General features: G+C 38.7%; 1 protein-coding gene across 1 annotated transcript in view; it reads left to right on the top strand.

The window, feature by feature from the left end:
• APBB1IP (amyloid beta precursor protein binding family B member 1 interacting protein) overlaps nucleotides 1–24,377 on the top strand; it is a 60,177-nt gene that overhangs the window by 10,769 nt on the left and 25,031 nt on the right. The window contains exons 2-7 of the mRNA XM_085227208.1: nucleotides 1,724–1,795; nucleotides 4,812–4,899; nucleotides 6,683–6,975; nucleotides 11,386–11,463; nucleotides 13,506–13,665; nucleotides 16,880–17,001. Of these exons, the coding sequence (XP_085083334.1) occupies nucleotides 1,724–1,795; nucleotides 4,812–4,899; nucleotides 6,683–6,975; nucleotides 11,386–11,463; nucleotides 13,506–13,665; nucleotides 16,880–17,001 (813 nt within the window). The remainder of the gene's footprint in view (nucleotides 1–1,723; nucleotides 1,796–4,811; nucleotides 4,900–6,682; nucleotides 6,976–11,385; nucleotides 11,464–13,505; nucleotides 13,666–16,879; nucleotides 17,002–24,377) is intronic.

Genomic DNA, 24,377 nt, shown 5'->3' with positions numbered 1-24,377 from the left:
GGAGTCCTGAATATGACGGAGCAAAGAAGAGAAGAGCAGACAGACACACTTGTGTTCCCCATTCTAGGCATTCATTTTACTGTCTTTTGTTTTTCTAGCTCATGACAAAATCTGCAATGAATTTCGAAAGTTCTTATATTAGTCTAAGAGATCATCCAATGTGTTTTCATATAAAAATCTTTTCTTCACAGTTTGGTGATGGGGATGTTTAACTTTTTTTCCTAAAAGAATTCAAGAGAAAAAGGCAGAAACAAGTAGGAAGAGTGGCTTGGTGATGGTTGCAATGATAGATATCTGCTCATGGGAAGTGACACTTGAAAGGGACGGACGCTGACACACTTCCTTCTTGATGCAAGTGTTCTGGCCCATGTGCTTGAGGTGTAAAAAGCCCTAATGTTAAAATTTATATGATTGGATAAGAAAAAATCACTAGTGACTAACTCTGATGTGGAAATGTCATAGTGAATTCATAGTGAATTATTTGCACTTTGCTTTTCCATACAATCATTTTATTTCCCCATGAATCAAATGAGTCTGAATATTCAGAAAATCATATAATTGCAAAGAAGATATTAATTTATTAGTACCTTTAAAAAAAAAAAAACCAACCAATAATCTGGTTAAACTGTTCAGTAATACAGTATTCAGTTCTCTGTTGTTGGTTTGTTTTTTTTTTCAGTAAAATAATTTCAGTTGGTTCATGGAACTAGTATGATGTCTTGTTCCTGAAAGTAAAACTGAAACAGCTAAACACACAAAAACATACAAACAGCTACAGCTGATAAGGTCCTCAAAGTCAGAGAAAACAGGAAGGTGTAAAATATTTGTTACCTAACTACTGATGAGACACATATCAGTATGAGCTGCAGCTCCAGTTCTTGTCTTAAATAGGTCCAACTTTAATCTGTCTGATCAAATAATTGTCATTTGCATATCTCTTTTATGCAAATTGATTCTCCATGTACCAGATAAGCTGCTACACAGTTATTAATTTGAAGATATGAATTAAGATTTAGTAATTATGCACGCGACCAGTATACTGCTGGATCTACAAAAGCTGATTTTTATGGAGAAAGATCTGTAGGATTCATACAGTGAGCCATTCAGTGTGGGTTGGTCAGCTGGAAATGAAGCAGATGAGATGACTTCAGCTTTCCATTTGCTCACTCGTGTGACATGCTGTTAACAGCATTCAGTTCCCAAATCTTTAAGTCTTGGATTTCCAGGACCTAAGAGAACTGTGCAAATTCAAAGCCCTGCTCCCAGTTGCCTGCACCTTATTCAGGTGACACTCTTTTACACTACTTCACTTCTTCCAAAGGAATTTACACAGGAGAAAGAGGACAGGGATTATAGCAGAGACATTATCTCCCTATGAATGTCATTTGGTGCTGTCCTCACATCCTGACTCATGTGACAGAAGGCACCATTATCATGCAGCCCTGTAGATGCTTTCCTTGTCTCAGTGCTCAGTTGCTTTGAGGTTGGTTAAAAATGAAGTTCTGAGTCTACTAGTATTTGAAAAAAAATAGTGAAAAATATTGAGGCAAAAAGTTGGTTATGTACCTAGTTGTAACCAGGTCCTGAACAAGACTATACCCAGTAAACTCCAGGGGTACTTGGCATCTCCAGTGGAATTCTGCAAATCCTCTGGTTTTGACCATTGCTGGCTTTGGAATGAATTTGTGATGATTCATTGCCTGTGGATTTTTTTTTCTTTCAGATGGAGCAAACGTGTGATGATATAGATGAAATGTTCAGCAATTTACTTGGGGAGATGGACATGCTAACCCAGGTAAATCATTTTTTTCCCAATCAAAATTCTTCTGAGAAACCTTCAACTAAATTTCTCTGCCTGACATTTAAACCACGTGGCCTGTAGAAGAAGGGAATATCAGTGCAGGCTAGATAGTTATAGAGATATAACTGCTTATGAAAGATGCTTTCTCAAAAACAAGCAAACAAATAAATAAGCAATTTATATCCTTCTTGGACTCAGTCCCAAGAAGCTGAAAGATTCTGAGTTTGAGTCAATTTTCAGTTATGAATGCTTTGCATACATGGGTAAATGAGATATAGCCTGCATATCATTGTACGCTTTGGAAATAAAAACAACATCTAATATTATCTTGAATGTTTTCATGTAGCAATACAAGTCATCTTTAGATATGCCAAAATATTAAATTACAGCTAGGGTAGCATTCAAGGATTTATGGAGACATTATTTCCAGTGCAGAATACAGTCCTTAGAGGAAACTATAAAACAGCAGGAGCCTATTTCTAAACCTACAGTTATGGAATACTTCCTGCAAAGCCTGATAAAGGAGAATTTTTATTTCTAAAAAACACAAGCTCTATAAATTTGTTGTACTTTAATATATGCTTGTTTGAAAACACTTAAGCTATTGTCTTAGATTGTGTGAGTTTGATTGCTTACAGCCCCTGTTTTGAGATATCTTTTTTACTGGTAATTCCCAATCTTGCCAAATTAAATACCAATAATTGTGAGCCACATAATGGGGATTGTGCTTAAATAAGTGGCTTTGTATGAAAGCCAGGATTCGTTATTACTTTCCTAGCTGTCAGATCCCAATACTTTGCTCCTTGATAGCTTTTCACCTTCTTAAGAGCTTTTTGTGATCATGTATATTCACTATTCGTGTGTGTATATAAAGAGAATTTCTTTTAGGGTAATTTCATTTCATTATTGTGCTTTGAAAATTGACAAAAGGCTGCTTGTGATAAATTTTACTTGCTCAGATTAGGCATGATATCATGTGTGCAGGGGGGAGAATAAGAGTGTGAGCTTTTCCACTCAGTGGTGCAGATGGGACAGGATGTATTTCTAAAACCAAGACTGTCTCTCCTCCTCCCTAATGTGCTGACATCACCCCTTCCCTAAACTCATGTATACTTCATTCCTCCCTCTCTCCCTACTTACACCAAGTTGATTTTTATGAGAGTATTAACACAATAGCAGTGTTTAAAGTCATCAGTGCTTTGGTTTCCAGCTCCAGTTGGTTTCTACAGCTTGAGAAGAAACCAACATGTCTTGGGTGGGTAATAGGTGAAAAGAGTTGACAAGAAAAACATTTATATTGATTTTCATGAAAAATAGCTCTCGGTTTCAGGCAGCTCAGAAATGTAAATGGCCCTGGTACAAATTGACAATGAAGAAAATGTCGTACTGGAGCTTGTTAAATGAATGAAGTAATCCTTCCATTCTGTGCAGCGTTGCTAAGATCTCAACTGGGAAATTTTGTCAAGTGTTAGCAGTGCATTTTGAGGAGAAGGTCAACTTGAGAAAATCCGGAGAAACATAATGGGAATTATGAGAAAAAGAAACATGACTTATAAGAAAAGATTGCACAGGGGTTGTTTAGTCTAGAGAAGACTGCTAACAATCTTAAAATACGTAGAAGTCAGCTTCATAGCAGAAAATTTGGTTCCCCATGTCCACTGAGAGTAACAGTACAGGGAACAGCCTTCAGCTGCAGCAAAGGAAGTTTAGCTTAACCTCTGAAGAAAGGTTTGATGGCGGGGATAGCAGTCCCAGAAGAGAAGCAGTAGAACAGAGGGCAAGAGGAAATGTTGGATCTCATCTGATTGGAAACTTCAAAAATGAGGTTAACTGTTCTTTTGTCAGATGTGTCCAAGGTATAACTGACTGGTAGTGGGACAAGTCTAGACAACTCCTTGAAATTCCTTCGAGTCTTGTCTATGGTGTTTGCTTGTTACAGCTGTAATCTTCTTTAATGAGGAATAGAAGTGGAATTTATCTTCACTGTATGCAGTTTTCCTGATTTACAAAGCATTGCTTCTATGCTTGTTTCCTAAACTACAAGCCACGAACTAGGAATTCTCTATTTAACTATGAAGATTTGCAGTTTCCATTGCAAACAGCAGCATGTTTTGCTGTTGGTTAGCTGGTGTTGTTTTCAAACATCAGGAGAAAACAAAACCAAGATTTTATATTAGTAAATATAATGCTGGAGCAAGCGGCACTGCACAGCTCAGATCTGTGCGTACGCAGCTAAATTTCACACACCTCTTCCCAAAAAACTCAAAAAGCCTTTCAAAATGAGCCTGGCTTTTCAGTGTCCCTGTTGGAGGCTGAGAGAGTTGGGGTTGTTTGTTTAGAGAAAGCTCCAGGGAGACCTTACAGTGGCTTTCTGGTACCTAAATTGGTCTATAAAAAGCTGGAGAGGTACTCTTTATCAGAGAACGTAGTGATCGGACAAGGGGTGATGGCTTTAAAATGGAAGAAAGTAGATGTAGATACAGAAGAAGGAGAAATTGTTTACTATGAAATTACTGAGGCGCTGGAACAGGCAACCCAGAGGAGCTGTGAATGCCCCATTCCTGGAGGTGGTTGAGGCCAGGTTGATGGGGCCTTGGGAGATCTGGTCTAGAGGGAGGTGTCCCTGCCTGGGCTGTCCCCCCCTGGCAGGGGATAGGAACTAGGTGATCTTTAAGGTTCCTTTCAACCTAAACAGCTCCATGAAATAGCCCCAGCCTGTGCTTTTTCCCAAACCATGCCCAGCTATTGCCTGACAAGAATGGTGGTTTGCATGGTTCGACATTGTATTGGGAAGTATGCAAACTGTTGAACACCTGGTATGAGACAGTGGTTTGGTCTTGTCTGTCTTTAGTTTATCAGTCTAGGAATAATCTCAGAAACTAGTGTGTTCTATTCTGTTTCTTGAAAAAGAATTGACTTAAACATGTCCTGGTAACTAACTGACAAATGTTAATGTCTGTAATAGTAGTTATATCATTAAAACACTTTCCTTTTTCTTTTACCTTAACAGAGTTTAGGAGTGGAGAATGTACAAACTCCATCCCCCCAAGTGACCAACAAGGAATTCAGCTTTACTGTAGGTTTTAAGGATTTAAACGGTAAGGAGTTGAATGGACTCATTCATTTTTATACTTATTTTAAATACTTCACAGCAACAAATGTGACGAAAAGCTTCAAACACCTCTGATCTAAAATAAAGTATAGAAAAAAGAACTGTTTTCTGGAGCAGTGGTATGTTTGTGTGTCTCAGTATAGGAAACTTCAAAGGGACCAAGTGTTTTTAAAGGGATGTTGCTTCTTATAAGAATCAGACTTTTTTACTATGTCTGAGCGTAGAGGGAAAGCAAAAAAAAGAAGTCCTCTGAAGTATTTTCAAAAAGGCAACCTTTTTGTGTAAAGATTTAACTTAATAGAAAACTGTGCTACCTCAGTGAGAAGTCAGAGCTGCGGAAGCTATAATGGGAAGTACTGGCTTCAGTTTCTTCCATTTTACATTACTTAGTCTCATTTTAGTTTGTACTGTCACTTCTGCATGTGCAGCTGCTTGCTTCCCTGACAAACTGAGTCAGGGAATTGATCTGAGCTTGAAAAAGAATGTGCTCTTTCTTGTGCTTTTTTTTTTTCTTTTTCTCTTTTTGCTGGGGGGCTGGTTGTTTGCATGTTTCCATTTATTTGAGCTGATTTCAACTAGTATTATTTTGCCAGAAAGAATTTGCCATTAAGCTACATAATGCCACAATGTCTCTACCAGCAAAGTTGTTAGAGATATCTAAATAGAGGATTGTAAGGCAGCTTTTCCACTGTAAAGAAAAGCTTATGTAAACACACTGTGAGCACAGCAGGTAAAGCAGAGGAAACTGAGATGGTCCAATGACACCATTCACTTTGTTTGATGAATGATCTATTCTTTGTTGGACTGTATTGTCATTTTTAACGTGTAGTTCAGGGCTCTCCATCTCTTTCCAAAATTCCACTTAAAACACTTACAGTTTGTGATTCTTTTCTTGAACTAGACTCTTCAAAGTGATTTAAATCACTGAATGCAGTGATTCTTATAGAACCCTTATCTTTTAGAAAACTAAATTATCCTACAGGATGTTATTCCAAAGTATCTCTTACAACATCTCTAGTTCAAACAATCCAAAAACAAATATGAATTTCCAAAATGCAGTTTAAGATTTTGTCTTATGCTCCGACAGAATAGCAGAAATACTGTAACAAAAGTTACAATAGTTATATCTGTTTGATGATTTCAAAAAAGAGACTGTTTTGTTTGTTCTTTTCCTCAAAGGATCCTTAAAATCCTGCATATTACATGAGGTATGTCACAGAGGTTGATCACAAAACTACAGATGTGCTGCAGACACATCTTGTGGTTTTGGTTCATGTTAATTTTAAATCTGTAGAATAGTTCTAATATATGAAAATGTTCTTTATCTAGGTCTCAGTTAACAAGTTTGCTGTATGTTATAGCAAAACTTGCTGAGTATTCTTGCATGTACTAAAGATTAGATAAGTAAAAAGCATAATGGGAGCAAATTGAATTTCTTGCATCCATATAACTAAGCACGTACCCATAAACTTTGTTGAAACAGGGTCAGATTTCATAAAACACACAGATCTGAGACCATATCGATGAAAATGAAACTTCCTGTCCTGTTTAATTTGTATTCCTAGAGTTCCTTGTACTCAAAACTTCAGTGCGACCAGAATAATGGCCATTCCTAAAGCATGTTTGTTTTCTTGAACCCCTTCAAAATCCTTTCCCGTAACCCTTATATCTTACAGTAACCATGTTTCCTGTAATTTAATCTTCACCAAAGTGGTAACAGATTTTTTCATTGCGTTCACTCTTGATGTATTTTTTTGTTTTCTATACAGAATCTCTAAATGCCCTAGAGGACAAAGACCTTGATGCTTTAATGGCTGACCTTGTAGCAGACATAAATGAAGTTGAACAGAGAACTTTACAAGCCCAGAAAAATACTTCTGGCTACCAGCAAAGTGTGGCCACTCAGCCTCCAACAGGCATGGATAATGACTTTTGTAGTAAATTAAGTCCCTGTGCTATCATTACGGGACAGTTTAAGAACGACTTGCCCCCTCCACCTCCAGCCCCCAATTTAGACCTTCCACCACCACCACCACCACCTCCTCCCGAACCACTCAGCCAGGTAAGTCTGAGAGGAATCTTGTTGCAAGAGTTCAATAACTTGTAATTTTAGAATTGGATTTGCATTTGAACAACTGTGGGTATCCAGTAGAAATCCATGTATAAGTATCTTAAGTAGAGTCTACACTAACAAAACAGCTATGAATTCTTTTATTGTGAGTGTGGCAGTTTCTGCCAGTTCCTGGACATGCTGCCCATTCCTTTTGCATTTCTAATAGCCATTCTGATAGCCCAAGACAGACCTTAATCATTGGAAATGGTTTACTATAGTGAAAGATTTTTACTGACTTTTTTTTTTTTTTTAATAAGCATTGATCAGTTAGTTATGGGGAGTTTCACTTTGACATCAGTGCAAAGGATGGCCAAATATCTCATCATTTTGTGAAGCTATCACTTTGTTTACTGCAGTAAATGCTACTGATGAGAAGGTTCTGTGAATGTTTCCCTTAGCAGTTGCTGAAATTATCAGTGAGTGCTACTTACAGACAATTGACTTACTGATATGCTAAAATTTCAGTTATCACAACCTCCTCCATGTTTGTTTTTCTTGCAAATCTGTTTTAACTGAAGTCATGCATGGCATATGTAGTAGAAGTATTTGAAGTTCAGTTCTTTGACATGAGATTGTGGATAGGGAGATAAGAATTTACCCTTCCAGTCCTGTAGGGAGACCGTGTGTGTTAGTAGCATGAGTCTGAAATCCTGAAAAATCTTAAAGTGTCTCTTTGAGTATTTATTGAGCACATAAGCTAAGATGGAGAGGAGTTGTTTACACTTAGGGAATGGAAAGATTTTAGGGAAAGTGAAAGGTACTCTTTCAGTTGGTGCAGAACTGTACCAGTCAGTTTTACCTAAAACCATGGGCAATTCATTGCAGCTTAAAAGCCTACACAAACTGAGTATGAATTACCTCATTATCACTGGTGCCTCTGCTTTTAGCATAATACAGGAAAAAAAAAATAGCAAAAGAAACAAAATTTGTTAGGAAGAGGATCTTGCTGATTATACTGGATAAAGTTTCATCTTATGTATCGGACTTTTTAGTGCTTGGTGTGAAGAATGAAAATTGTAAACATGGGAGGATCTTCACCATTTCTCTATGTCTCAAAGATAATAGTTAACTTCTGATCTTAAAGGAGAATCAACATTTAGAAGAACAACAACTAGACTTAATTCAGAAGCTGATATCTTTTATTTAACTATTATTATTATTATTATTTTATATTTACTTAACTATTATTGATACAGAAGAGATGCTGTCAAGACAAGCTCTGTCCACTGTGTTACAAATGTATCCCCACCTTGGTTTAGACTGGTGACCTTTAGGGAAGTACTAAATTTCTGAATAGTCTGATTTGGGAGCTGAGCATGTATGATCTGAAAGGGTGCTTGGTTAGGTGAGCTAAAGGCTGGCCAAACTGACAGGCTCAAGGGATAATAAATAAATGGCTGGTAACAAGTGGGAGCAACTGTGGAGATTATCCTGTTTAACATTTTTGTCTGTGACCTGAATGACAACATCAAGAATCATCTGCAGGTGCTCCCACTGAAAAGGAGTTGATGCCCTTTGGCTGCCACATTGGAAATGGAAAGTGAGCTGAGGTAGCAGGAGCATGGCCAGCAGACTGAGGGAGTCATTTGTTTTTTTTGGCACTAGTGTGAAGCCACACCTGGAAAATTGTAGCCCATTATGAATGTGAGCATCTCCAGCAGAGATGCTCTTGGAACTTTAATGAGGACGTGAAGTGATGAGGTCAGACTGATAGAGCTGTTCTTGTTGAGTCTGAAGGAGGGGAATAGGAAGTGGTGTAGTGACAACCTGAAATACCTGAAGAGGGCTACAAAGCTGGTGGAGCCAAATTTCTTCGCAGTAGTGGTAGACAGTATAACAAGGGGTAAAAGCTATGTTTTGTTGCTTTGTAGCTTCAGATAGCACATTAGAAGAACTTTTTTTACTCTAAGTGCTGATGTAGGATTGAAACAGGTTACCCAAAGAGTTTACTGGTTCTCCATCTTTGGATTTTTTCCAAACTTTGCTGAGCAAAACCATAGCTTATCTGATATAATGTTGGTAACACTCCTGCTTTGATCTGGGAGTCAAACTACAGACCTCCAGTGCTCTCTTCCAACCGACACTTGCATGATGTGTTTTAAAGGTCACTGAAATCAACTGTGCTGTGCTGTTCAGTTCCTTCTGTGTTGTATTGAGCTCCCAATCTGCTGAAGCTTGTTTTCTGATAGCTGTTATCCTGCATAACCTGAGGGTCAAACAAGATTTCTTGACTGAAAAGAGGTTACACTTGCTAAACACAACTGGAATTTTAAATGCACAAGTGCAGCTGAAACTCACCTCCGTCTTCCTCAGTTAAAATGTTACTCTGGGACTGTGTACTGAGTTGAATCTCTAGTAGCATGTCCTGGTCTCTTTCCAGGTACAGGAGGAGGGCAGAGAAGGATGAGAACAGGAAACAGAGGCATTTCTAAGGAATCTATCAGCAATATTGGTTTTCCTCATTAAGGCACTGAATCTGCTTTCTGTTCCAGTTCTTGCCTCATTTTCTGGTACAGATTGTGTTGAAATACTGATGTTGTTCTTGCTGTATGGCTTGCTGTCCATGCAGAAAGTTACCTATAGGGCTATAGGTGACAAGACGAGGGGAAATAGCCTAAAGTTGCGCCAAGGTAAGTTTAGGTTGGACGTTAGGAAACACTTCTTTACAGAAGGGGTGGTTAAACATTAGAATAGGCTCCCCAGGGAGGTGGTTGAGTCATTGTCCCTGGATGTGTTTAAGAGCCGTTTGGATGTGGTGCTTGAAGATAGGATTTAGCAGAGGGTTGTTAGAGTTAGGGTACTATGGTTAGGCTGCGGTTGGACTTGATGATCCTTGAGGTCCCTTCCAACCTGAGTAATTCTATGATTCTATGATCACACAAGCTATAATGTGAATGATGGAGGTTATAACCATTTAAAATAAGTATGAAAAGACCTGATTTCAAATTAGTATTTACTGTCTTTGTTAATGAGTATTTGCTTTGACATGACATTTCTGCTCAACAGAGTGATTTGCCACTGTAAATGGAAAATTTTGTTTCATCAAAATCCACGTTTAGCCAGGATTCTTGATAGGTGATTCCTGAACAAATCAAGTCTGACATTTCGTTATGGTTTTGTGTAGTCAAATGAGCATAGTGTTAATTATTCCCATTACATCTGTGATACTAGGGCTCTATTCTATAACCTTTCACTGTGACACAATTGAAAGATATAGCATTTCTTTCAAAGAAATGGAGAGCTTTCTCATGAATTTCCATCAACTCTGATGTTTATTTTTAAAACTGTCTGTAAGCTAAATAAAGCTTCTACAGTTGTATGTAGAATGTGATATTATCTGGATGACTTTTATGTGTTTCTATTTGAAGATCCAGAAAACACTGTGACAACATTGTGGAGGGAGAATAAAACTTCTAACCTGTCAAAGTATTTCTTTAAAAGTGCTACAATTTTTACCTGGTAGCTTATTTATTTTATATAACTTCCTTTCTCTATATTGAAAAAGATGAAGGCTGTGAAACTTCCTCATCTCAGGTGAGAAGTCTGTTGCACAGATTTGTACAATGTGTGAACTCGGTTCTGTACAGGTCACATGAAAGTGAAGCCTGAATTATACCTGCATAAATTTATCAGCAGAAAGTCTACCTGCATGGTGCTTGGACTGCTTTAGTTGAGATGCTTTTCCTGCTTCTTGCAGGGTAGTGTTTCTGAGATGGTAAGTGGAAGACCAGAGTGCAAAAGGCTGTTTACACTTCCCCCTTCTGAACAGTGGAAGAACTGTGGAAGCCATTTCTATCCAATGGTTTCAGTTCAACCACAGAAGCTAGTCCGGGATTCTTGAAATTTCAGCATTTCTTAATCGTAGGAGTGCAGATTTTCATGCCCTTGCAGAGGAAAAGACATATGTGAATTCTTTGCCTGGCATTCATAGTGGGGGATTTGGCAACAGTAAAGAGTCTTGAAGCTCTCTTTTTCGGGTTGCACATCTTATCTTATGTTTCTGATACCTTATGGAATATTACGGAAATCAGTGATAAAATAAAGAATCTTTAGTGCATCGAGAGGGTTGTCAGTCAGCACACATAGAACAGTCCCGTTTTCAAGCGTTCCTGTATCATTTGAGGAACAGTTCATTTAAGGGTTCTATGACTAGAAAACGAAATGAAGAACTGGACTTGTAAATCACAGCTTTGATGGGAGGATTTTAATTCAAGAAAACTGGGGATTCCCCGTAACTATGAAGTTTCTCATGGTTTTCCTTATGTTCTGGATATAAATAACAGGAAATAACTCTTTACAAGTGTATGTGAATTGCTGGCCTTACTTAACAAGTATAGGAATTATCTTGTGTCTTTTCAGGAAGAGCAAGAGGCAAGGGCTAAAGCTGACAAAATTAAACTTGCGTTGGAGAAACTGAAGGAAGCTAAAATAAAAAAGGTGAGCCTTAAAATAGTGAAATAAGAGCTACCAACTGACTATCTGTTATCATTATTCTCAATAATGAAGATCTTACTAAAAGCCATTAGGCTTTTTTATATTTTGTCTTGAACTTGTGACATCAACAAATATTCTGTGGAACTCTTGCCTGTACAGAGAATACTACCTCTGGGGGACTTATTCCTAAGAGGACCAACTTTCCCCTCCACATCCCCAGTGTTGGAGCAAAGCCCACAGTCCTGAAAGATTGCTTTAGAGAAAGTGGAAGGTATATAAAAGCGTTGCTTACTCAGGCTATGCTGATTTCAAAAGTATTAAGCTTCTCTTCTCGACCGGATATGGCTTTAGCTAATCTCAGTTAAATTAGTGAGGATCTTCTTGCTAAATCATTTCATGGCAGTGCAGTGATGTACAAAAATTTGCTCCAGACTAATTAGTTAAAAAGCATTCAGCCTATGTCTTTGCAGCACCACTAAGTATCATGTGAATATGCCTACTTGTCCTAAGCAATTGTTCCAGGTGAACTCAACAGAAGCTGCAGGTGTTCAGTAGCTTTGAAAAATGGACGTAAAGGAAAAACAGGCATGGCCTTTCAGTCTTGCTCAAGTAGGAGGTGTGAATCATAGGAGATCAGAGCCAGAAGGCTTTCAAAAAAGAATTGAAGCTTCCAGTAAATTTGAGAGTGTCCATGTTTAAGATGATTCCCACAGAACAAACCCGTGCACATTGTGCTACTTCTGAGACAGCGTACTGGGAGAATTTAATCTGGGTTGTCTTTTAGATCTGTAACAAATTTTGGTCACCTCCTTTTCCCCACAGTACTAGCAATTTTCCTTTGGGAGGAAACATTTGAAACTTTTTTTTTTTTACTTTTTTTTTTTTTTTTCCCCCCAGTTACTGGATATTTGGAAATGTTGGGTGGAAGTTAGTGTCATTTCTGAATTCTCAGTTGCCTAAGTAGCTGTCAAGAAATCTAGTCTTCTCTGTTTTATGAAAATTTGGAAGCTGCCTGCATATTTCTACCTGCAGTCACCTATAACCAGATAAAATGTCCTTTTTTTTATCCCAGACACATTTTAAATCATGCATGTACAACATTTCTTTCTCTGGATCATCTGTGCTGTGGCTCAGTTGCTTAGTTTAGAGAAGGTACTTAGAAGGGCTAGAATCAAAGCAAGTTCACTTTTCAGATGTAATGTAGATTTTTTTCTTGGGAATCCTACCTCTCTGCTTCTGTGTCGACTTTAAAAGAGATTCTGTTGCACCAAAGGCTCTCATACCCCCTTTTTAAAAGGAGCTATTTAAGCAAGATGCTATGGAAAAGTCCTTCCAACTCACCACTTTAGTTCCAGGTTCTCTGTACAGATCCTACAGACAATTGTTATTCTACTTTCAGTACTAATGGAATATTTGAAGTACTCTGTAATATATTTGCAGTGCTTTATCAGGTTTTACATACTTCAACATTTTCTTGTGTTGTTCCTCTCTGCAAAGATGCACGAAGTTTCTTGTTTAACAAATGCTTCACAATATAAAGGGACAATGAGTGTCTTTCAGTCAATGTAGACAAAGTAATCTGTTTGCTTATTATCAATTTCAGGTTAGTCTGTTGACATGGAAAAACTTGTTTTTCTCATGTAAAACTGAACTATATATTTCCATGCTAGTAGCTTTCATTAAAAACTGTAAAAGGACTGTGTCCTTTTCTATGTGGGTTCCCTATCAACCATTTTCCTTAATTAGAGATATAGTAGATTTAGAAAAGAGATTAACTTCTGCTTTTTCTCCATAGCAATTTCACCTTTCGTGTAGTAATGCACAGGGTAAAGTTCAATTTCCTTTTTTTGAGAAAAGATCTGTATTTTGGTGGCAACATAATGTCAGAGCTTCCAATCTGTTTTGTTCCCTGATCTCACTGTGCGACAGGGTGCGTTTGAATCAGTAATAACCTTCAGCCTTAATCTTTATTTGCATTAGCAGATTCAAGTTAGCCCATTATTTGCTTCTGAAATTAACTGAGCCTTCTGTGACTCTGTCCTCAGCTTGTTGTCAAGGTGCACATGTATGATAACAGCACTAAGTCACTAATGGTGGATGAACGTCAGGTGACACGGGATGTTTTAGACAATCTCTTTGAGAAAACCCATTGTGACTGCAGTGTGGACTGGTGTCTATATGAAGTCTATCCAGAGCTGCAAATTGGTAAGTGGTATAGGAGTAGGGTTATTTTTGATATATTATTTTGATATATATTATTTTAATATATTTATTAAGTAAATACATTGCATCTTATGCTAATTTTGAAATGTAATAACATTTCTTCTGCCTATGTGACTACTGGTATGGAAAATCCTAACCTAGAAGCTGAAGGAAGATGCAGGAATACACTTGGGCCATTCTTACTCTAAAATCAAGCCCTCCATTTGTCAGTGGTGCAGGCTGCAGAAGGCTCCTCACGCAGCACTATTTCCACTGTTCAGTTTTACACAGTCTGAAAGGATCGCATGAATTCTGAAATGATTGTTGAGAGAGTGACAGACCTAAACACACAAGTACTCAATTGTACTCTTTGAAGAGAAAATGCAGTGCTGAAGTGCACAGACTGTTACATACCAAACAAACAAACACTGTCATTAAACAAGACTCAGAAGCATTTCAGTTATCTCTGATGTTTTTCACTTCTGATGGTCATTTTCTTAAGCATTGTGAACAAAATATTGCACTTTGTTGGGGATGTTGCTCTGCTGATGATACCTTATAATTTAGGGAGTAACTACCCAGCTCTCTGGGTTCCTAACAAACAGCTGTGCAAAACATGTACATTATTAGTTGTGATATAAGGAGTTTTGTTTCAGAAAGACTTCAATGTTTGATTAAGAATGGAGTATTCTCTCATTCTAAGTTAATTCTAAGTTTTTTATTGTCTAGGTTGTGAAGGTATTTACATCAAAAGAAAATAGAAAATTGCCACAACTTTCTTTAAGAGTAGCATTCGATAGAGAAACTGGAAATTGTCAAACAGGCTTTAGCATTCTTGGTTTACAGACTCCAGCAGGTATACAAAAATACACAAAAAAAGGTAAATATTAATATTGCAATTTAACAGGACCCCAGGAAAAATCAACCTGCTGAACTAAAGCAAAGAAATATAAAAATAGCTGGAAAAAGCCTGACTGCTCGTGGACAAGGAGGTACTCCTCTGCTTGTAAGAACAAAAGAGGCAATAACTGCCAGTCTGTTCTTTCTACTCCGTTAAGATGATGCATGAAGCTGTATTGCTGCATTCTTTTGTACCAGCCTATCTTAATTAAGAAAAGACTGGAGGTGGCATTAGACCCTAGAGATGTCACAGATGTCACTTTGAATAGTTTTAAAGTGTTTTCTTATCTCAGACAGTTGCTTCCTCTGGTATTTTGTAACTTGGAGAAACGTGTCTGAGTGTTAAGGTGACGACGTATATTATTATATTTATGCTATGAATATTACAGAGAATGCACTGGGTGTCTTCATGATCTTGATAGACATTTTTTGAATTCGTCATCACACAATTATAACTAAAGATACTAGGGAGAGCATGTGTTATAAATGTTGAAGTGAACAGACCTTTTCTTTAAAAGTAAAAATTACTGATGTTGCTTTAGTCCGTGCTAAATCTGGTGCTTTGCACTCTATTAATACAATAAAGAGTTGTTCTCATAATGAGTAAAAACTATTCTAAAATCCAGGACAGAAGAAGAGTAGGAGAGGAAATAGATCAGTAGTTTGTTCAGAAAGAAGGGAAAAAGTCTGTGAACTGCTGAGACAGAGGCCTCTCATTAGATCCAAATGAACTGGGAATGAAGCCTTACTATTTGCAATTAGAGAATTTCCATATGGGTGCAATGGTAACATTCTTTTTTCTGGTTTCACTGTATAACAAAGTTAGTGTTAAATTAAAAAAAAAGGTAAAAGTATAAATCCCCCCACCTTACTCCTCCTATTCACCTCTCTTTGTTACTCCCAGTGCAATCACAGCAAGTGAGTAAGTTTTCTGTTATGACTTAGAATCATTTTGCAGTTATCCTGTAAGACAATGTCTACCCTTCCAAAGGTTACTTGGGTTTAAAATCTGTATTAACTAATGCCTCTATTTTAATACATATGTAATGTATTGTATTATGTAATGTACGTACATGTTGTATATTTAATAAATTTATTAAGTATATAAGCATTTTACATATTGCAGAAATACAAGTTGTTGAAGTATTATGGTTGCTTGTGTGCTAACAATTGTGTACTTGTGAACTGGCCCTGAAACCAATCCCAATTTGTGATTTTTTTTAATTCACAAAATTTAGTCATGCTGAGGCATACTGACTTCTTTTCCAAAGTAGCAGGAAATGCTACAGAAAGTCTATAAAATATATGCTATCTCCTCTTACACTGTGCCAGCCAGTCTATGCCATTGAAATATGTAATCATCAAAGACCACTGATGGGGATACAGCTGTTCCCAGGGAACTCCAACTTGAGAAATGAGAGCTGGTTGAATTCACTGCCTGAATATTGAATTTGTAGAAAAATGCAGTTTGAGTCCTTCAAAAATTACCTGTCAAATTATGCTGAATTCCTTTTCCTTCCAAAGGGCTTTCTGTGTCTGTTCAGTTGTTTTATATGTGAAACCCCAGAAGGAGAGATCAAATATTACCTAACCTCAGCTTGGCTGGTGGCTTTTCTGGGTGGAGGCCCAGAGTTCAGATCTGTTCAAGAAGGGAGAGATCTGACGTTAAGTCACTACATCTCCAATTAGATTAACTGCTGAGATGCTGAGTGAAACAGAAGATCTTCACATCAGTTTGTAGTCTGCTTCCCTATTTCCTTTGTTTTGACACTTGTTTTTAATACAATTGCCTGCAACAAAAGATTTCAGTTTTAGCACATCAATTTTTTTCTGGTGACAGAAAGCTCTCTCTTTTTTTTTTTTTTTTTTTTTTTTTTTAATTTCAGTAAGTAAAACAATGTGAAAATAAATTTTTAGGTTTTTTTCCCCAATTAAGCAACTCTGGTGAGAAAACATCTCCGGTCATACTAAAAAAAAAAAAAAAGCAATAAGAAATAAAGGCTAACAAACATGAAGGGCACCGAGAGACATGAATGTAACCATCCACTCCTAGTGGATCACTCTTTCCCTCCTTTGCAGCCTTTGGTCAAAGCACAGAATGCAGGAGGACTCCAAGTCATGCTCGAGCATGCTAGACTTCCTCTGTAGCTGATTTGCAATTCCACGTGGCACTATTTTCATATGGATTTGCTCACTTCTGTGCAGTGGAAATTCTGAATGAACATCAGATAATGACTACATTCTAACATAGGAATTTTGACAGCCTTAGGAGAAGGGAGAGTGTGTATGACTTACATTACCTTTTTTGTCTCTCCAGAAAGGTTTTTTGAAGACCATGAGAATGTTGTTGAAGTGTTGTCAGACTGGACTCGAGACAGTGAGAATAAGATTCTATTTTTGGAAAAAAGTGAAAAATATGCTTTGTTTAAAAATCCACAGGTAAGATGCCATGGTATTTGGATAATGATGTCATTTTGTCTTTGTGCAGCCTATTGCATTACTAATTTGTTTTCAGCTCTGTTCTAAATTACTTATTTCAGCTGAGTTCTAAATTAGAGATAACTAAATGTGTGTTTTTAGGAAAAAAAATATATATTGGATGCAAGGATTTGAAAACCAGTGCTTTCTTTTCTATTCTGATACAGTTTTAAAATCATGTCTGTGCAGAATAAAAAATAAAAATTAAAAAAAAAAAAAAAAAAAAAAAAAAGAAAGAAGAAAGATGTGTGTACTTCACTACCAGTGAAGTTGACTGTTGATATGGCAGAACCCAGCCTTTGTCAGTGCTGTAGTTTCCACCAGTGTTTCTAATGATAAAAATCAGTACTGCCTTGAAGGTCCAGTCTTAGTCATTTATGTGTGAAAATTCATAAGGATATACTGAGTACTAAAGGGAATTATCTGTATTTCATTTAGACTGGGAAAAGGAACTGGGTAAACAGTACCCTTCTGTGTACACTAACTTTGCAAAATGAGGATCTGTATTTCATATAGATTTATTCACAAATCATTTCTTTCTTGCATTATGTGGCTGAAACCATGTTTACAAATACCTCAGTACATACAAGTGATGGATTCTGTCTTGACCTTGTTAGCTCATTGAGCATCTGGCTTGATCCTGAGGGCAGCAAGAAAAAATGAGAAATTCAGCATTGCTGAAAAAATAAATACATAATTTGGCAGCAAATTTCACCAAGGTGCCCATTAGGAAAGTTTTTTAGAGTGAGACAGTGTTTCATATAAAATCTGCAGAGAGGAAGTGCATAAGAACTGTCCACAGTCAGGGAAAGAAAACTTATCCTGGAATGTATATAGAGGGATGCTGATTTTTAATATGAAACAGCAAAGCAAAATTTGAAAGTAAAGCATACATGATGACTCAAGATATCATACTACTGCACATAAGCGTACTTAACAGCAGTGGTTCAGTTGTACATTTGTTGTAGTGATGTTTGCTGTGGCTTAGGGCAGGGCCTCCTGGGAAGTAAATCTTAGATAAAGATTCGAGGTATTTTGATTGCCATGACCTCTAAAATAAACATGACCTAAACCAAAAGCAGAGTATGAATCTCTGTAAAAGTAAGCAGTATTGCACAGACAGAGCTCATGAAACATGGTAAAATATAGAAGTATGGATGTGTAGAGGAGTTTGGTTGATAGGGACATTCAGTGATTGTCTCCATGTGCCTGATCTCTGCAGAGCAAACCAGAAGTTAAAGCATATTTTGAGGACTTTGTCCAAATATCTCTTGAACACTTATTTTATTATATATGGTATATAATCTGGTCTGACTCCCTGAAAAAGTAAACCAAATGGAGGGGAGGGCAGTGTATGTGATTATGTAGCAAACAAGTATGGAAATTATGATATAACCACCGAGAAACTGAAATCCAATGCTCTGATACAGTGTTCTCAGTACATTCAGCTTCATCCCCCTAGCTCAGACTGTCACAGTGTTGCTTCATTCTGTGAATACAGAAATTGCAGAATCTTTTTTTTTTTGTATGAGAAGTGATAATGCTGCAGTAGCAGGATTCCTTGTGTTCTTATTTAGTGCTTATTCTGTCAGAGGTTATCTGTAGAGATCTGTAACTTCCAGATGTTTTTTTCTGGGGGAAAAAAAAAAAAGAAAAACAACAAAAGAAACAAATTCCAAAGGTGCTCAGATGCATAGAGTTTATTCATAGACAAATTAGTGATGGTAAGTTTTAATCACAGAGGTTTGATACGATGCAATGGTTTTTTAAAATCTATCTATAAAAATGTCCAGATGCGATGCCTCCAGGGAATGTCCATGACCTGTGCTAGTATTATTTTTTTCTGCAAGCTAGCCTATCTATCTGGTGTAGATTAAAAAACAATTAATTAAAAATGTTTCATTCGTGAAGGAGGAACTGAGGTTTTGGAAGGCGGGGCTTACCTGCTGTGTCTCTGCTAGCAACCTGCTAGCTAATGCCATTGGCTGTTTTTGGAGATTGCCATCTTGTCATGCAATCTTCTCTAACATTAAACTACAGCTTTGTTCCACAAAACAATTTTTGAAGTCTTTGGAACACATTTTTGGAAAAAACATTTGCAAAATACTCAGGTCTCCTCCCCCTTCTGCTGCTGCTTCCTCACTGTTATAATTCACCCTGCAGAGAATTCACAGCAAAAGACCGTTCCATTAATGGCACTGGTGATTCATCTATAGAGATGGAACGTCATGAGTCTATGACTAAAGAGCAAAACAAAAATACATACTGGTACACGTACAGATAAAGAAACCTTTGTGCTATAGGAAAGGCTGAGCTTTGTCATGCAGCTGAGTGATGCTCTGTGTGATGCTGTACTAAAGGGGAAGGTCATCAGATTTTAAGACTATTTATTTTTTTAAAAAGTTAGCTACTAGCGAATAGAGACTAATGTAGGAAGTGTTTTTGCTTCACTGTAACAGTCTAAACTCTTGAGTCACTCCTAGAACACTGCGTTTGATTTTTTACTTAAATGGACTTTGATTTTCTGTGTGTCTCTGTTGCTGATAAAAACTGCCAGGAAAATATTCAAATGATCCAGGTGACACCACATGCATGTTCTTTCTGTAATTCCTGTAATTTTGGGATATTATTCAGAAAATTGTAAAGAGAGAGTCTGGGTGCAGTAAGTTCTTCATGCTTCTGCTCCCACATTTATAAGCCAAAAGCAAGAAATATGCCCTCCAATGACAAATCCATTGAATTGAACGAGGATTTTACTTCCTCAAAGCAATATTAAACAGCACAAGGAGGTGCAGTAAGAAGTTGTAATATCTTTCATATCTAGACATCTGTAATGAGCTTCACTCTTGAATATTTATTTTGAAGTCTTTTTTTTTTTTTTGATTTTTGGTTACCACTGTTGACCCAGGAAGGAAACATAGAAGGGTGGCAGACATCTGACTGTTCAGCATACTGGCAAAGGCACAAAGAAACAGAAGTGAGGAAAGGGAAGTGTTTTTTACTGCTCTCCCAGTCGTTAGTAATCTTAGCTTCATTCTCTTCTTAAGTGTATCTGTGACCATAGTGTAGTTTCAAGTTGAAGACACTACGTAAATAAATATTGTTCTGCCTTGGGACAGTAGCATAAGCAGACTTTGCACAGTTTAACTGTTTTACAGGCAGCTTTTAATCAGCCTATTCAGTGCTCTGTTGTTAGCTACATCTTTGCTTATGTGCGTCTTTATTTGTTCCCTTCTCCTAAAACACTTGAAGGTCATCATCCTCCAGGCATGAAAAGTCAGATGTAGCCATTTCTTCATGTTACAAAATCAAGCAGAGTTTTGTGGGTTTCAGAAGAGCTTTGCCTTTAGCTTCATTTCTTTATTTACATTCTCATTTGTATTTTTATTCTGTACAAACCGTGCTGCCTTCTGCACTCAGCTGAAATAGGATACATGTAGCATGCCAGTGTGAGCTTATCAGTTCTTGATTCACCACAGGTGTACTTTGGATGAGGGTAACCAGGCAGCTCATTGCATGAAGAAGATAGATGCGAGTACAAAGCAGCAGCTTTATTTGCTGCACAGTGTCTTCCATCTTTCACTATCACATGAGGGTTATACACACAAGAGTAATCTGGCATGAATTTTAACTACTTTTCTACAAAAAAAAAGGAGATGACTGTATCCCACAGTGGAAAGGTTGTATGCAGTGCAAAGCACAAAATTAACTTAGTCTGGCCATAAAATCCTTACATGAGTTGCTTTTGTGCATGTGGTCATCAGTTAGTTTTGCCAGTTTCCTGTGTGAGCACAGAGGGAAGTGCAGGCATAATGTTCCCTGAATATGTCATACCTGGTTGTCAGTACGTGCCAAGACTGCCACTGTAGCTCTGCATTAATCTGACTCAGGTAAAAGGGAATGGCAGAGAACTGACTTTATGTCAAATTCAACTGATACAGTATGTGTGGGCACGGGGAAGAATTCTTCAAGAACACTTGATTACTCATCTCTAATCCAACAATAGAAAAAAATTCTTTTCTTTGAGAGTGGTTAGACACTGGAACAAGCTTCCTAGCAAGACAGTTGGTGCCCCTTGCTCAAGTATTCAAGAAGCATTTGGATAGTGCTCTTAGTAACATGCTTTATGTTTGGGTTAGCCCTGAAATCTTCAGGCATTTGGACTTGATGATCTTTGTGGATCCCTTCCACCTGAACTATTCTATCCTAGGCAGTACTAAGGTCCACAAGTCCATGGGACCTGATGGGGTGCATCCACGTGTGCTGAGGGAGCTGGCGGAGGTCATTGCCGAACCGCTCTCCATCATTTTTGAGAGGTCTTGGATCACAGGGGAGGTCCCTGAAGACTGGAGGATAGCCAATGTCACTCCGGTCTTCAAAAAGGGCAAGAAGGAAGATCTGGGTAATTATAGGCCTGTCAGCCTCACCTCCGTCCCTGGAAAGGTGATAGAACAGCTTGTGCTGGATACCATTTCCAGACAACTGGGAGAAAAGGAGGTTATCAGGAGTAGTCAGCATGGGTTCACCAAGGGGAGGTCGTGCTCTACCAACCTGGTGGCCTTCTATGATGCTGGGTGGATGGGGGAAGAGCGGTAGATGTAGTCTACCTTGATTTTAGAAAGGTATTTGATACTGTCTCCCACGACATCCTTATAACAAAGCTGAGGAAGTGTGGGATAGACGAGTGGACAGTGAGGTGGGTTGAGAACTGGCTGACTGGCAGAGCGCAGACAGTTGTCGTTGTGGTGTAGAGTCTGGCTGGAGACCTGTAACCAGTGGTGTCCCCCAGGGGTCTGTGCTGGGTCCGGTCTTGTTCAGCATCTTCATCAATGACCTTGATGAGGGGATAGTGGCCACCATCAGCAAGTTTGCTGATGATACGAAGATGGGAGGATTGGCTGACATGCCTGAAGGCTGTGCTGCCATTCAGCGAGACCTGGACCAGCTGGAGAGCTGGGCAGTAAGAAACCGGATGAGGTTCAACAAAAGCAAGTGTAGGGTCTTACACCTAGGGAGGAATAATTGCATGCACCAATACAGGCTGGGGGATGAGCTGCTGGAGAGGAGCTCTGCAGAGAGGGACCTGGGCGTCCTGGTGGACGACAGGTTGGCCATGAGCCAGCAGTGTGCCCTCGTGGCCAAAAAGGCCAATGGCATTCTGGGGCGCATTAAGAAGAGCGTGTCCAGCAGGTCGAGGGAGGTGATCCTCCCCCTCTACTCTGCCCTGGTAAGGCCTCATCTGGAGTACTGTGTCCAGTTCTGGGCTCCCCAGTACAAAAAAGTACAAAAGGGATCTCTTGGAGAGAGTCCAGCGGAGGGCCACAGAGATGGTGAAGAGCCTGGAGCATCTCCCCTATGAAGAAAGGCTGAGTGAACTGGGTCTGTTTAGCCTTGAGAAAAGACGACTGAGAGGGGACCTGATCCAGGTTTATAAATATCTGAGGTGTGGCGGCCATAGCGGTGAGGCCAGTCTCTTTTCAGTGGTACGTGGAGACAGGACGAGGGGAAACGGACATAAGCTGCAGCATAGGAAGTTTCGCACGAATGTGCGTAAGAACTTCTTCACGGTGAGGGTGACGGAGCACTGGAACAGGCTGCCCAGGGAGGTTGTGGAGTCTCCTTCTCTGGAGATATTTAAGTCTCGCCTGGACGCCTACCTGTGCGACCTGGTGTAGGGAACCTGCTTTGGCAGGGGGGTTGGTTTCGATGATCTCTAGAGGTCCCTTCCAACCCCTACAATTCTGTGATTCTGTGATTCTATTCCATTCCATTCCATTTCGTAGTCCAAACAGAACAAAGCAAAACCAATGGCAGAGTGTGCCTTTATTATAACCACTTATGTTTACTTTCCTATGTTATCATTGTAAGAGGATGAATCCATCCTGTTAACTAAGCTCAGCTTAAGCTTTTTCTATTGAGAGAAAGACACTGTCTTTTGAAATAAAACTTAATTCTCAAATTTGTAGACATATGCTGAGAGCTACCCCGTTGCCACATCTTGTCCCATTAAGACATGACATCCCAAGCCAAACATGCTTTTCTCAGTGGTATCCTCAGCCAGGCAAGAGCTTGCCTTTTATCATGACCTTTGACTACTGGACTTGGAATGACGTCTTGTGGACACATGTGCTTGCCTCCCATGGGATGAATGCTTCTGATGAAAAATAGGAGACCACACAGTGGTAAAACAAGTACAGTGTACGGTCTGCTCCTCAGATCTTCAACCACTGACAAATAAAAAGCATTGTGCCCTCTCAAATTCCAGAGCCAAGACATAAAGGAGGTAATCAGTAATAAATGAAATTTGTACTGACAGGTGAAAGATGACAGTGTACATTTGTGTAACATTGGTTTATGAAAAAGCAGCCTTGTTAGAGATCCTGTGTGGATAATGTTACAAACTTTCCATCTTTACCACTGATTGTCAGTGCTGGGTGGTCTGTGTTTCTGCTAAATAAATGCCAGATGCTTGAATATGAATCAGTTGTAATCAGAGGAGCTTTGTTTTGTTATTACCAGTATGCTGGGGACTTGACTGAGCCAGATGAATACTCTCCCCACTCATAGTAGAGTTGATGACTCAGGCTTTGTTGAGACAGTGACAGAGTGTACTTACCTTGAAATATTGTCCATGTTATGTTAGGGGGTTCTACAGTGTCTTTATACTGATAAGTAAGGAAAGAAGACTTTCAGCTTGCACGTTCCTTTGCTTTCTCCATCTGTACTGAAGTCCAGTGGCCCAACCCAGCTTAACAATGCCCTCTGAGGTTTCTGTTCATATCTTCATCAGTGCAGAAGTGTGTGCCCACATCAAACAAGCACGCTGATAAGGCCCCGGAGGGAGTGCTGTTGTATATACACAGGGCTCTTGGTTCTCTTGGCTACAGCAGCTCACGACGGTATCTTTCTTCAGTGGGTTGAGTAGAGGATTGTTATTCACTCCGAACAGTGGTTTTGGGCTTCACAGGCAGGCATCGCTGTATGAATTATGCTGAGAACACACTTCCAATTAGATTTTGTTTTGAGTTGTTTTGTGCTTTTTTTCTGCTATGAATAATGTTTTCTGATGCAGTCATGAAGCTGTGGTCTAAAATATGCTTGCATACTTTCATTTCTGGACTTAAAATGTATGTAGGTAGTCTGGAGCCAACCAAGTTCTGTTGCATAGCCTGCAGATAAATATTTATGTATTTCCTAGCCTGTCAGCGGCATCAAATGTTAAAAGTCTCTCCTATGCTCTTCTATGCATCTTGGCATCTGCATAGGCTAAATTGCAGGGTATCTCACTTTCTCATGTCCCCTATCTCACTTAATGCGAATTTTTAGTACAGCAGTTT

This window comes from Meleagris gallopavo, chromosome 6, assembly GCF_905368555.1.
Source record: "Meleagris gallopavo chromosome 6, MGAL_WU_HG_1.1, whole genome shotgun sequence".
Taxonomy (NCBI): domain Eukaryota; kingdom Metazoa; phylum Chordata; class Aves; order Galliformes; family Phasianidae; genus Meleagris; species Meleagris gallopavo.
This window is presented reverse-complemented; position numbering and strand designations above follow the sequence as displayed.